At 40.5% G+C, this 13904-nt stretch overlaps 2 protein-coding genes across 14 annotated transcripts in view; one reads left to right on the forward strand and one right to left on the reverse strand.

Moving 5' to 3' along the window:
- Positions 1-13904, reverse strand: part of EPC1 (enhancer of polycomb homolog 1) — a 65412-nt gene that overhangs the window by 49715 nt on the left and 1793 nt on the right. For 8 of the 10 annotated variants that reach the window (XM_042044524.1, XM_042044521.1, XM_042044522.1 and 5 more), the window contains exon 1: positions 238-670. The exons of the other annotated variants lie outside the window; for them this stretch is intronic. In XM_042044524.1, the coding sequence (XP_041900458.1) occupies positions 238-390 (153 nt within the window). In that variant the 5' untranslated portion in view covers positions 391-670. Of the gene's footprint in view, positions 1-237; positions 671-13904 lie in introns of those variants that run through there. 10 annotated transcript variants of the gene reach the window in all.
- LOC121672067 (translation initiation factor IF-2-like) overlaps positions 77-13904 on the forward strand; it is a 14934-nt gene continuing 1106 nt past the window's right edge. Inside the window, exons 1-2 of one of the 4 annotated variants that reach the window (XR_006018756.1) lie at positions 77-174; positions 10772-13817. Coding sequence is in view for 2 of the 4 variants with exons in the window: in XM_042044533.1 (XP_041900467.1) it covers positions 617-1351 (735 nt within the window). In the remaining 2 variants the exon portion in view is untranslated. Of the gene's footprint in view, positions 175-616; positions 13818-13904 lie in introns of those variants that run through there. The other 3 variants (XM_042044533.1, XM_042044532.1, XR_006018755.1) reach the window with 3 other exon arrangements.

Raw genomic sequence — 13904 nt, forward strand, 5'->3', positions numbered from 1 at the left:
GCGGCCGCGGGGCACAAGCGTGAGGGCGAAGAGGCCGTGAGGGAGCTCCGGGGGAGGGCGCGGTGAGGGGCGGCCAGACTCGGCGTCTTCCCGCCGCGGGTGTCCCCCCCCTCCCGGCGGGCGGGGAGAGCGGGGAGAAGATGGCGGCCATTTTGTGCTTGCGCAGAGGCGAAGGTGGGGGCCCGGGTGCGGGGGGGATGGTGGGACCCGGCCGAGGGGGGGGGGGGTCTCACGTACCGACTCCTCTTCCTTCTCCATGCCCGTGGGCATCTGCGGCACGGCCCGGTTAATGGAGGCATATTCGGCCAAGTCAGGCAGGTCCTCGCAGCGGAAGACGGGCAGCGGCTTGGACGCGTCCAGCGCCCGGGCCCGGAACGACAGTTTGCTCATGTTAGGCGGCGATGGCGGCTCCGGCTGGGAAGGGGGGGGCGACAGCAAGCGCGCTCCGAGCTGAGAGCCGGACCCCGCCGAGCGATCTCATGGAGGGACCGGGGCTCCCCCGGCAGGGCGGGGCGCACTCCGACACGGGGCCCGGCGGCGCCCGCTGGCGCGGCTGGGCTGGGCGCTGGCTCCGCTCCTCCGCCGCTCCGGTTCCGCTCAATACGCCACGGCCAACATGGCGGACATTAAACCTCGACTGGCCGCCTCTTTCAGCCAACCCCAGCGCCACAGCCATTCCCACACTGCATCGCGCAGGGCGCGGGCACGGCGCCGCCCGGGGGGAGCGCGCGCAGCGCGGCCACGGCGGCGCGGGCTCGGGAGCGCGGGACGCTGCGAGCGGCCCGAGCGGGATCGAGAGCGCGGGAGGGCTCGGAGCTGCCGGAGCGGGATCGGGGCACCGGGATCGGGGGCGCAGCCGGGAGCAAAGGCGGCTTTAATAAGCGTGTGCGGCACCGCTCCGCCGGCCGCTAAGCTGTGCCTTGGAGCCGCGCTCCACTCCTGCCGGAGTGAGGCAGTTGGGGCAGCCCCCAGCCCCTCACCACGGGGGGAACCTCCCCTGGAGCCGCGCCTGACCATGACAGCTCTGGGAAACCTGGGCGAAAGAGGCGGGGAGGTGCAGGCCCCGACCTTTCCGGCCTCTTGGGGGCCAGACCGCGGGACAGCGGCGCCGGGCTCTGAATTCACCCCGACCCGGGTGGGCTGCGGTGCCCCCGGCCGCGGCCGGAGCGGCGCCCCGCGAGTGGGGGGGTCCGACCGCGGGGCCCCCCCAGGAGCGCCCTTCGCCTCAGGGCGCGGCGCGGCTCCTCAGCCGCAGCCGCCCGCCGGGCTCTGTCCCTCCCCGCGTCACCGAACGGAGTTCGAGTCCGTGCTAAATAAAGGGGAAGCACGGGCCCCTACCCGAAAACGGTGAAGAACCGTAATAACCGGGCACCTCCACAACAGCACTTCCACCCCGTTTCTCTGAGGTTTTCAGAAACTTAGTCCGACAGCAAATGCAGACACGTGAACTGGTTTAACCCTTGCGTGGACTTCAGTTATTATCAGTGACCCGCTCAAGCGAGCTCACCCCAGGCAAAGGGTAGAACTCACTTGAGCATGTCTGATTAGGGAAGCTCGTTTACATCTCAGTGAGTCGATTAAATTGATGCACTATTCGGCTCTAAGCAAGGAATCGGAAATGCCGAGTTACCCCGCTCTCGGTGCTCTCTGCACAAGCCGCCCCAGGGCATCCCAGCGCGGCCACAGGAACGTCAAACTCCGTTCCCGCCAGGCCAGGGCTGCAGCCGTCTAGCTAAGGAACACTACATGCTCAGGTATGTTCTCGCACCAGGTGATAATGGAATTCTAGTTCTGTAGTAAAATCCATCTTATTGAAGTTATGCTTATTTTCATTTAAAATGCGAGATAGGTGTGTTGACTGTCCCTCCAATTTTAATGCAAAATACTGTCGTTTTTACTGTCACACGAGAATTGGTAGACAGAACTTGTTCTTTATCACATACTACTCTTGGGAAACAGAACTTTCAGAAATACGGCATAGATATAACAAAAAAAAAATAGAAAAACCTTAGTTTGCTTCGCAATTTTAGAAGTTATCTCTATAACAGAAACAAAAGCCATTTTAAAAATCGCATCACCTCTTTAATAATGGTAATAATAATAATACCACCACCATTCTCAGCCTTAAGTCACTACTAGACACTAGGTGAAATACTACTAGATGCAGTTGTTAACAACAGTTTCAAGCATTGCATGACTGTTTTCCCTCTAGGTTTCCCAAACTGCTTAAACTGCAACTCATTTGGCTTCATAACCTCTCTGGGATGATAAATTCTACCGGTACTGCAAATGGGTAATGCAGTGGAAGACAGCTAGGGGCAATGAGACTTTTTTTTAGGAAGACTTGTTTGTTGGTTTGTTGTCTTTTTTTTTTTTTTTTGTTTGTTTGTTTTTAAGAAGAGTGGCATGAACTAAGGACTATCATTGTATTCATTTGTGTTTCAGTAGTTACATCAGAACCAAATGTTTAAACATGCATATGGCTTTTTAGTCTAATTCTAAAGTTTAAAGCACACACTAGCTAGAAATATAATCCTAAAATAAATTGCCCGTAAAACATCTACACCCTTTTCCACAAATACCAAATAATTTAGTTTATCCAATTAGCAGAGAGATAAGGTGCTGAAAAAATATCAACCCAAAAATCACAGTATGCCATCATAGATTAGCTTAGACTTAAAAAATTAAATGAAAATGAAACACCTGGCAGCTAAGCAAAAAATAAGGCCATTAAATACAACTCTCCACTTATTCTGATGAAAGGAAAACAATACATAATGAACATAATTGTAAGCAAAGTATTGAAAATATCCTAAACTATAAAGGAAGAATAATCAAATTCAAACTTATCCTTAATTGACCTTTGCATTTCCAACCCTGCCACAGGCTTGAGAAAAGTGCAGAGCAAGCAGAATGGACAATAACATTTGGATACAAAGAGGACAGTGCATTAAGAAAAAGTTTTGGCCTGAAACTCTTGGACTCATCAGCTTTTAATGTTTTGCCAATAAAAGATTGTATTTAAGTATTTTGTAGCAGAAGATGATTAGGCCTCAAAATCAATTTGCTAATAAGATGGAAAGTGTGATAATTGAAAACAATGTGGCATCAGCCTTGATGTCCGTTCTGTAAAAGATGATGACAGGAAAAGGGTATAGAAAATAACCAGACTGGTATTTCCATTTTACCTTCCTTTCAGTTAGAAAATGCAGGTATATTTTAGATTTTTTCCCATTTTGTAGCTTTTACCAAAATGCACACTTTACATCTGTAGACATCAGTGCTGCACTATGACAGAATTGGTATGTTCTGTATAGTGACCAAAATACTCTTTGCAAGCTCTCAGTAAAAGAGCAGTAAGTATAAATTAATTTGTTGAACCAAAGTGCTACGTGTCTATTTAAAAAATTGAACTGTAAGGTAAAGTAACTGAAATATAATGAAAAGACATTTAGAATTGCTTTCATTTTTTTTTAACTGCTGAAATAATTTGGGGCATTTCTTTAAGGCTTTATCTTTTTATGATCTCAAAACAATTAAAAGAACAAGCTTAACTAAAATGAAAGCACTTTATGTATCAGCTATGCAGCTAGTAAATATAACCATTTCAATATACATTCAAAAGTACAAAATTCAGGCTGAGCATTATGAGCAAAGATACAACTTGAGCCATGCACTTACAGACAGGGGTAGGGGTCTCTTGTGCTCTCTAACTTGGGTTTGTGAAGCCCAAAAACATAATTTGCTATTTTGGTTTGCAAATCCCGTGTACTGTTTGACAAGTTTTTACAAATTTTAGTATTTATTTAGTTTTATGGCTTAAAACCTCTCTGAGTTCAAGAAAGACTTCCAGTCATTTACTCAAGCATGAATTACAGCCTTTTGCACATGGGTTTATTAATATTGTCTCCCATTCTAGCAGCAATCATCACAAAAGTACTACACATGACGTGCATATAGGTTAAATCACGTCATTTTTGTTGCCTTCAAGCCTCAAGCATTTTGTATTTTAAGGACAGAAAATTCTAGGAGACAGTTGTTCAACTTAGAAAAAAAAAAAAGCAAGCTTTCTTAAACATTTCTGGGTTTGGGGTTTTTTTATTAGGATTTGTTCATATTTTGTGTTACACTAAACTATACACTGACTTTCGTATCCATAAATATTTGCAATTTTTATTTTTCTCACTCTGTGACTACCTTACACCCTGCTTCTAATAACTCTTCACTTATTTATACAGCAATTTTGCTGACCTGGTTTTTTTGAATCCCTATAAATGCTGAGTATTCTGAACTGATAAGAAGTGTCACTGGTCTCTCCTGCTGCACACACTTTCAGTGTTCAAATATTAAGAAATGACACATTCTGAAGTTACCATACTTGGGTTTTTTTCCAGAATGCCTTACTCTTAGGGGTATTTGGAAAGATTCAGGCATCTCTTTTGTTCTGCAGTAAGCTTTTATGGATTTTGTATGTATATTCCTCTTTTACATTTGCTGGTGATGCTACTGTTCAAATTTGCTTCTCAGCTACCTTTCTTGTATGTGTTTTGTAACATTTCAGATAGCTGTATTATTTTAAATCATCTCAATGAGATACACAGAGTTTGAATTAAAATGAGATACATGTATGCAAATATGACACTTCATTATTTTATAAAATGTCATATTACAATAGAAAGTACATGCATACAGAAATTATCTTAATAGCATGAAGATTTCAACCATAAATGAATGGGTGTAATTCTTAGTGAATTTCACCTTATTTACTTGTATCAACTGTCTGTTTTAAAAGAGGTAATGGAACTGTCACACATTTGAACAGTTCAGACACCACACTACAAAACTGGTGTAGAACACCTTTGTGATCACTTCTGCCACTTTTCTGAAAGATAATTTAGTGTTTCATAACTTTGGTGTCTCAAAGAATGGTATGATATATTCACTGAGTTATTTTATGTGTTCATGGTTGAGATGCAAAGCTTATTTGAAGTTCTCTGAATCATAATTTGAAGTAGTGACCAAGTAAATCTCTTCCTCTATTCTTGACTCAAGGAAGGGAGATTAATTTGTCTTATGTATATATATAAATTTTAGTGAGCAAGTAGGAACGTGTACTGCATGGCCAAATCCTTCAGTTACCTTATATTTTTTGTAAGCACTTCCAGTTTGGACTGCAGAATACCAAATAGAGATGGAAAAGGGATAATATTGCATTTAATAACCTATTTCAGTTACTGTTCAACAGAATATAAGTATGCATAATCCTTTAGATTCCAAAACTGCCGACAAAATTTTTAATATGGAGGTACAACAGGCAACAATCTTCCATGACTGAAAGGAAAATTTGAGTCCAGCATCCTCAGGGAAACTAAGCTGATACTCAAATGGATATGCCATGGAGCCATATCCAAAAGAGAAGGAAAAGCCACTAGACAGCAATTCTCTTACTGAGAAGAGACAAAACTAAGAGAGGAGCAGCAAAAGCTATTGCCAGATCTGTACTTTTCCAACAACAGACAAACTCTTAGAGGCCGTGGACGCATTTGTATCCATAGGAGGACTAGGAAGACTTCAAGAGGAATTAATTATTTAGGATTATTATTTTACAGACTCAACGTTTGTCCCAACATCACTTGACAGATAGGCAAGAAAATGGTAACATGGACTCTATCTGAAAGCATAAAGGATTTGATGGAGTTTTTTTAGTACTGTCAGAAAAGAATCAGTTTCCTTTATATAGCTTGTTTCGGAGACTTAAGTTTTTATGTGTCTAGGGAAAATGTTATAGTGGAAGCAATTATTCTTTTAGATACAGTGGTGGTAAAAAGACACAAATTATGCTGAGACTTCTGTCTTGAAATACATCTTCCCCTGTTTTAAGTTTTAATGGATTCAGAAGAATTTTAAGTGTTAGAAGTGATTTATGAGTTTCTCTGTCATGTTTTCATTCTGTAATACATATCCCCTCTAAAATACTATGCTAGACACACCTTGAATTCTTGATTTAGTCATCCAACTCATTTCACAAATTAATCTTTTAAGATTAAGTAGTAAGATAAAGAGGGACAAAACAAAATCAAAAAATGTCTGACTTTATGCTGTGGGTTGTTTTTTTTTTAATCTTTATCTAAAACATTTTGTGTTCTGACATACAAAACAATAGTAATACTAAAATCACAATTTATTAGGTAAACACAATTTGAGCTGGGTGGACTGGTTACCACCTCTTACTTAGGCATGGACTTCCGCAAACATCAGATTATAACACATGAATAATTTCTGAGTCTAGTAAATTTAATCACATGATTCTGTATGATTTCTAGTAGAAGAGCCAGGTGAAGGGCAAAAACCTTATGCTTTTCTTGCAAAAAACACCCAACACAAACAACAAAAAACGCAAGCAAGCAAACAAACAAAACAAAAAAGCAACCAAAACCACAACTGAGTTTAAAAAACAAAAAACCAAACAAATAAAAAAGCCCTACCTTATCCTGCCAACACAATTGCTAATTCATCAATCAAAGAGCTAAGGATATCTATCTTTGATATTCTGCATAGTATAAGGTGGAAAGCTAAGAAAGGAAAACAGAAGTAGAGAAATTATCGCCATACACGGGTCTGCACACTGTCCCAAATCCTTCAATTGACCATTAAGCTAAAAACAAACAAAAAACCCCCCACCACAAACACACATGGCATGACTATATAAACCTCAACTGCCAATGCTCACACCCCAACCCAGGATAAAGGGGTTAACTGGGGACAGGCTGTGTGCCTTTGCATGACTTCAGAAACTTACTTCTACCCTGGTAGTTGCCTGGCTCTATGTAAATGCAAATAAAATGGCAAATTCAGTTCAATAGGAAGACCCGAATGTCTTACTATTATATGCTCTAACTTTTTAGATTTTTATCTCACATTCCCAAGATAGAAATCCTGTCTTGCAAGTCAATCTATAAAAAATTGTTTCAAGTGCTTCAGGGCTCCTGGCTAGTATGATCAAGTATTTTCAAACTTCAGAATTATATTGCTGATGTTAAATAATGTGGAGTTACTACAGAAAGCCAAATGCTTTCAATTGCAGTTCCTGAATCAGAATGAAAGCATGTTATCTGCTTCCCTCAGACAATGAGGGAAACATTGACTTATTCCTACACAGGAATTAGCTTGGCTTCAGAAATCTTTTGGTGCAGGAAAGTACGTTTGCATCTTGGAATTAAGAGGCATTTCCTAACATATATGTTTAGTTTTTTCTATTTTAATGTTAGTGGGATCTACCTACATACCTACAGTGTGAGTGAACTCTGAATTCCACATCAAATTAATACAAATGTGTTATTAAATACCTTATACAGGCTATACCATCTTTACCTAAATAAATATGTCTCCAAAGATATGAAAAATATACAAATAAGTCAGCTTTTGGATTTCAAAGGCTTGTTATTAGTCTGCAAGAATACAAATATTCTTTCAATTTTAGATGTGGATTTTTTATGCAGTGTAGTTTGATTTATATTCAGTTAAGCATGAGTGAATGTTATAAAAATATTGCCTGTCTTCTGGGGTACAAATAATCATGATCATATTTATAGCTGAATGTTTATATATACACTCCAGAATGCATAAATTAATAATGCTGCACTAGTGGGAAAAAAAGGCCTAATGAATTAAGTTTGACTGTAAATATCCAGCAGAGGAGGCTAGTTCTGAATATAAAACTGATCAGATGAGACTGTTTTGAGATATCTATATCTGTATATCTTTAAATGATAGCAGAGGCATAAAAATATAAAACTCTGATAGGGTTAACCTGAAGAAAATACATTTTCTGAGGTTTTTCAACATTTAGAGAATGCAAACAACTTGTGGGAGATGGGCACATGTTGAGAGGGAAGTGTTTTGGTTTAGATGCAAACATGAAGTTGCTGTGAGAAGAAAAATAGAGAAATCAGATTAGATTATTTTCTCTGTCACTAATGTAGGTGGGCTATGGAAGCCCGAGGTGTTGTGATATCATAAGTGTTTTCTTCTCACCTCCCCGTGAAACCCCCAAATCTGCTGTAAGGGCAACCTGAGAAACACAGCCAAATGGAAAGTGGTTTTCTCAAATCCTTTAGATTATAAGCACATAAGACTTTAACCCCCTCGTCCATCTCCGATAAAGACACTCCATTCTCATTCTCTTATTGAGCAGTGTGTCAGTTTTACAGCTGTTTTGACATTCTGCTCCTCTGACCAAGAGAACACGACAGACCCCTGTCATTAACACCGGGGTTAATGTGCACCAGCCTTCTACTGGTCACATGTGCCAAGTCTGCTGAACTTCTGATTTATAAGCAACTCAAGAAGGGTGTTAGCATAAAGAGACACAACCTAATTAAAAAAAAAATCAAGGGAGAATATGAAAGATGGGAAGGAAAACAGTTTCTCACATTAAAGTAGCTCATCTGGAAGTCTGCTTGACTAGACCTTCCAAATCCCACAGATTCCCATAACACCCATTTTTTAACTTGGAAATTGATTCAGAGATGACAAAAGAAATCAGAATACTTTCTTATGGAATCTTCATTCATTATGTGCTTATAGATGAATATGGGCTAAACAGAAAGTGTCTATGCAGAGTCATCAGGTGTATGCTTTTTCCCCACTGTGTTATCCAGCATGATTTCTCCTTAGAAGATGCTGATTGTGGCACTTTTCTTGAATTGTGAATACACAATCACTTTGTCTAAAGACATCAAGATGTTCTGCCTTGTGGGGATACCTTTAAGACCATCAGAAATAATACAGCTGCTCTGCATTATAACATTTTAAATTAAATTTTAGATTTTCTTGAGAAAAAAACCTTTTGAATAAATCCATCTGGGTAACATGCCCTGTCCACCCCTGGCATTACAGATGAAAATCTGTCAGGTAAAAGGACCCTTTCAGAAAATTATCCTTTTAGTCATCAGGTCAAGGCACCACCAAGGTTCTTTAGTAAATAGAAAGGGATGTCCATAACGCTGAAATCCCCAGATCTGTCACCTGATTTTTTAGCCTGTTTAAACAAACATGGAAAGCTCACTCTTATTTGTGTTAATGAATATTCCAGATGCACACCCCTGTGAGGCCAGAGGTCTTGCTTCCATTTAGTAATTTTCTCAAGGCTCTGAAGGGAAGTGAGGATTAAGAGCTAACTTTTCATTACCTAAATCATGCACAGGTCAATATTAGCAAACTCAGGGGCATGGGATATGTCTGATGAAGTGAGGACATTCACATCTGAACTAATCACAGGAGGCAGATGGAGACCTGATCAGGATACTCAGTTAAGTTTAAGATACGGTTCTTATCACAGCAGAAATCCAAGATTTGGTTGTGTCTGTTGGTTTGTTGTTTTGCTGTTGTTGGGGTCCTTTTGTTGTTCATTTTTTAAAGCTGTGATTTACTTGGTTTGTTTCTTTCCACTGAGGATTACAGATTTAACAATACTCATCTAAAGGCATGTGAAAGAAGTTCTACATTAAATGTATACAATACAGGGATTCAAATTCACTCAGAAGCACAACTTACTGTAAATCTAGGGAAGCACGAGTTAATACCACCTTACAGGCCTATTTCCCAGATCTCTAACCATGCACTTGTCCCAAGGAACAACCAAAACCGAACCTGACAAAAAGAAGACTGCTCTGGGGGGAACAAATCTGCTCACTGTTCCCTGGAATTCCTACATTTTACATTTAAACATTTTTGAATAAAATCCATAAGACAGTTCTGGAAGCAGGAATGAGATCCAACCCCACCTTTTCTCTCTTCCTCTGGAAATCCCAGACCTCAATGCAGTGTAAAATCTAACTCATCCTTTTCCCATTCCCTAGCAAAAGTGATCCAGGTTCTCCTCAGTAACAGAAGATGGCGAGTCAGCATCCCCCATTTTCAGTCATTTGCTCCAACTCAGAATTCCTGTGAACTACATTTAGAGCACCTGCTATTTTTACTGGTGCTCCAAGCAAGACATTGCATCTGTAACTACTATTTTCTGTTGTATGGTGTTGGATGGCTCTGAGCAACTTTCCATTTACCATCCAGGAGCATCCAAGAGCATCCCTGCACAAGTAGTGAAGACTAGGACTCCCGTATTATTTGGCAGTTCCCATCTCTCTGTTGTTTATATCGGGAGATAAGCAGAGAGAATAATTTTTAGCAAATGTACTGACTTCTTAAGCACTGCAATACCTTCTGACCACCAATTTTAGGCTTTAGCTACTATCAGTAGAGAATTGATGAACAAACCTTCCTATTAAGGAATTTTATAGTATGGGTATTATCTTGCTCCTGGACAGTCCATACAGACACGTTATACTGGAAATGTGACTTAGCGAAGAGTCTAAAGGAGCCCACAGGACCTGAATCCACTGGTGTGTGGTCACATCTGTCCAAGGCATATTTTGTTGCTCCCAGCAACAAGACAGAAATTCTATTTCAAAGCACTGACATTCCCCCACCCTGTATATTTACTAAAGAATTTAAAATCTAGGATTATCTCTTCATTGTAACATGAATTGACTTCTTGTGCTATTTGCCAAGAGAGGAAAAATATGAAGACTGCTAAAAGGTGGAAGGATGTGCTAGCTATAGCGGCTCCTCTGGCATATAGGAATTAGAGGAGATAATTTCATAACACTGAAAGGTCATGCAAATATCAGTCTGGAAGAGGTGTGGAGAGACCTCACTTTGTACAGGATGAGAGTCTGAAGCAGGTGTGTAATATATTGTCCTTTGTTCACAGCTGGGAAACAGATGATCCTTGAAGTAAGTTTAAAAATAATTATTCATTGGTACGAGTTGATGCTGACAAGTATGATGTGGAGAAGTACAGCTAGCAAAGTCATGAAATAAGAAAGGTGAGAAACAAGAATATGTCACAAAGTCTCCAATGTAAAGACAGCCCCCCCACCCTTGAAATCTTGTTGAATCAAGAACACAATGAATACTTTAAAATCCTCAAAAGATAACAGACAGAAATCCCAGGCACCAAGGTATATTATCAGCATAGGAAACTGGAGAGCACAACATATGAGAAGCAAGGGGTATGGCTTTTGTTTGAACTGAGCCCCAAACAACTTTCTTCTACACCACCAGCCCACTTCTGAGGAACTGTCTGCACAGAATTTTGGTTAACTTTGGAAGTTGATTATATCTGCCTGGGATCTACACATCTTGCACTACTATGACAATTTTAGACAGCCATTTTTACCGTGACTCTTACTTGAGTACATAATACTAGTAATATTCATAAGAAGAATGTCACGAAGGCACAAAGAACATTTTGGTCAGCCAGGTTGAGTTAAGCTCTTGAAAAAGATTGATTTATAGTAGGATGCCATACTTCAAACAATTTTAAGCCAAGAGACCCAAATATCTTTTAAAGGTGTCTGGAGTCTATATAGACTTTCTAGGTAAAAGGGAAACTGTATTAGAAGAAAAATATATTAGTTTTGTCACCTTAGAAATGGAGGTATATATAAGGGAGAAAATTTTAAAACCCACCAAAAAAAGTTCTTATGCTTTAGGTCCTGGAATTCCACATACAGTAATTTCAGAAGGAGCAGGTGGGGAAAACACAATAAAGATTGAGCCACCCCACAGAAATTACTCTTCCAGGAATTTCTGCAGAAGATGCAGGGAGTACTCCTTACTGGCAACACAATGGCTCAAAAAGGAAGGAGGAGATAAGTGAGAAAACCACTGAATTGGAGAAGATCAGTACTTCACTCTTCTCACCTTATGATTTGATAGGAGTAAAACCAGACACTTTCATCAGATGCAGCTTTGAAGTTGCAAAACCACAACCAAAGTTAAAGAGTAGCCCCAGCTGAATGGGAGAGAGAGGAGCAAGTGTGAAGCGAGTTTCCATTCAGATTTCATGCTCTTGCTGACTTCACTGAGCTCGAACTGACTCTGAGCAGCAAGATCACAACTATCAGTTTGTTCATGGCCTGCATGCACAGGCTGCAGCCACAAGAAATAGTCACTTTCATGGTGCGGGATGATAAGAAAAGCATGAAAATACCTTCAGTAAGCAACTCAGTTTATCATTTGCTCAGTACTGTTGTCCATGGATGAGCACACTGAACATTGGTCTAAACGATGTCAAAAAAGAAAAGTTGCATCAGAATTAAATAACCAGTGATTCTCTAAGATTGATAATAATTGTAATAGATTCAACAACAACTGGCACTATTTCTATTGGCATAAACTGTGCCCAAAATGCCAACTTTATGTCCTAGTGATCAAGTCTCAGAAATGGAAATGGAGGACGGCCAAAATCCACACTTTCTAAGAGGGTTTATATCTTGATAGTTGTCCTCAAGATCTAAGAGTTGTACCAGGACACCAAAGAAGTAATGGCCATATTGCACTGTCATAGGCCACCAGGTCTCTGCTTCAGCAAGAATCCATAAAAGCAGATCTTGTCTGACAGAGCAGAGATGATAAAAGCTGACTGCTCTCTTGGATATATGTTTGTTACTGGCAGAAGGTGGCAAGATGTATTTTACCTAAGACAGAAGCAAAATCTACCTTCCTTTAAAAAAAAATAACAAATAAGACACCATTACAGAGATCTACTGAAGTTGTATATCAGTTTCCATAAAACTAGTTAACTTAATGATCAAACTTCCTTTTAAAATAAAATCTAAATGCATTTTTTAAGATTTAAACATTCATGAGAAGTTTAGAGACTGTTTCGAACTGCCTAATATTTGTCAAATTTATTCTTTGAAAATACTGAAGACATTGAAATGTGAAATAGATGCAAAGGCCTCTAAAATTATCAGCTTTTATCACTCCAAAATAACAGGCACATTGATTCCTTAAAAATGTGTTAATGTCAGATTTGTTCCTGAACCTGTTGAGTTTCCAATATATGCTCTGATCATGGGCTTGACTATGTCTTCCCACCCCTCTTAGAACATTAATCACTTCTGTTTTCTTACACCTAATATGGACGTTAGCAGAAAGCCTTCTAATCCTTTTGCACTTAGAACCGAGGTGATCTGTAGGTTGTAACAAAAGAAAACAACACACATTAACATATATCTATTTATAAATACATGTAAAATGCATGCTCCACTTAGCAATAGGAAAGAAACCCACCCACCTCAGGTGAATCCTCTTAAAATCTGAAGGACTATGTTAGGCTTTCCCTTCTTTTCAACCCCACCTTCATACACAACCCAAACTCCTATAGACTTCATTAGGAGATTTCCATATGCAAGCACGCGAGCAAGGGGGACCCTAGGGCTTGATAACCAGCCGTGGATGGAACCTTTAACTTCGCAACAAGCAAACAATGGACTAGTTGCACAATAAGTGTGTGCCAAACCCTTCCATATTGGCTGCAAAAAATAATTTAAAAACCTTTCATCTGCAGCCACTGTAAGATTATTTTGGGGGTGAGACCAAAAAATCTCATCACTGAGGAAAACTGGACTCTAGGTACAGAATTGAAAAAAAAAATTAAGGATCTGCTTCATTACACAAACCAGCGAAAGGGTGAGGTCATGCCTCTGCCGGGCCATAGTTCATGCGACACTACAATTTTCCAGAGATACAATTTCATCGCCATTCTAACTAATTTGCAGTTACTTTTGATACAGAGAAAAGGAAAAGATACAATAGATCAACCCGTGCCCCACCTTTCTCCCCCCGGCCCCCTCCCCCTTTAGAGCCAGGGACAGGAATTGTTTCGGAGCCCCACAGCGCCACCAGCACAGAGCAATGCAAAACAAAAAAGATCTCCCACCGGGTGAAAAAAAAAAAAAAAAAAAAAAGGAAAGCGCCTAGAAAAATGCCAAAAATTACAAAATGTCTCCCAAATGTACCTTCTTGGAAGAAAAAAATCAAAGAAAACACTCAAC

The sequence above is a fragment of the Corvus kubaryi genome, unplaced genomic scaffold (assembly GCF_017639235.1).
Source record: "Corvus kubaryi isolate FWS band 111438036 unplaced genomic scaffold, C.kubaryi_AGA036_p1.0 37398, whole genome shotgun sequence".
Taxonomy (NCBI): domain Eukaryota; kingdom Metazoa; phylum Chordata; class Aves; order Passeriformes; family Corvidae; genus Corvus; species Corvus kubaryi.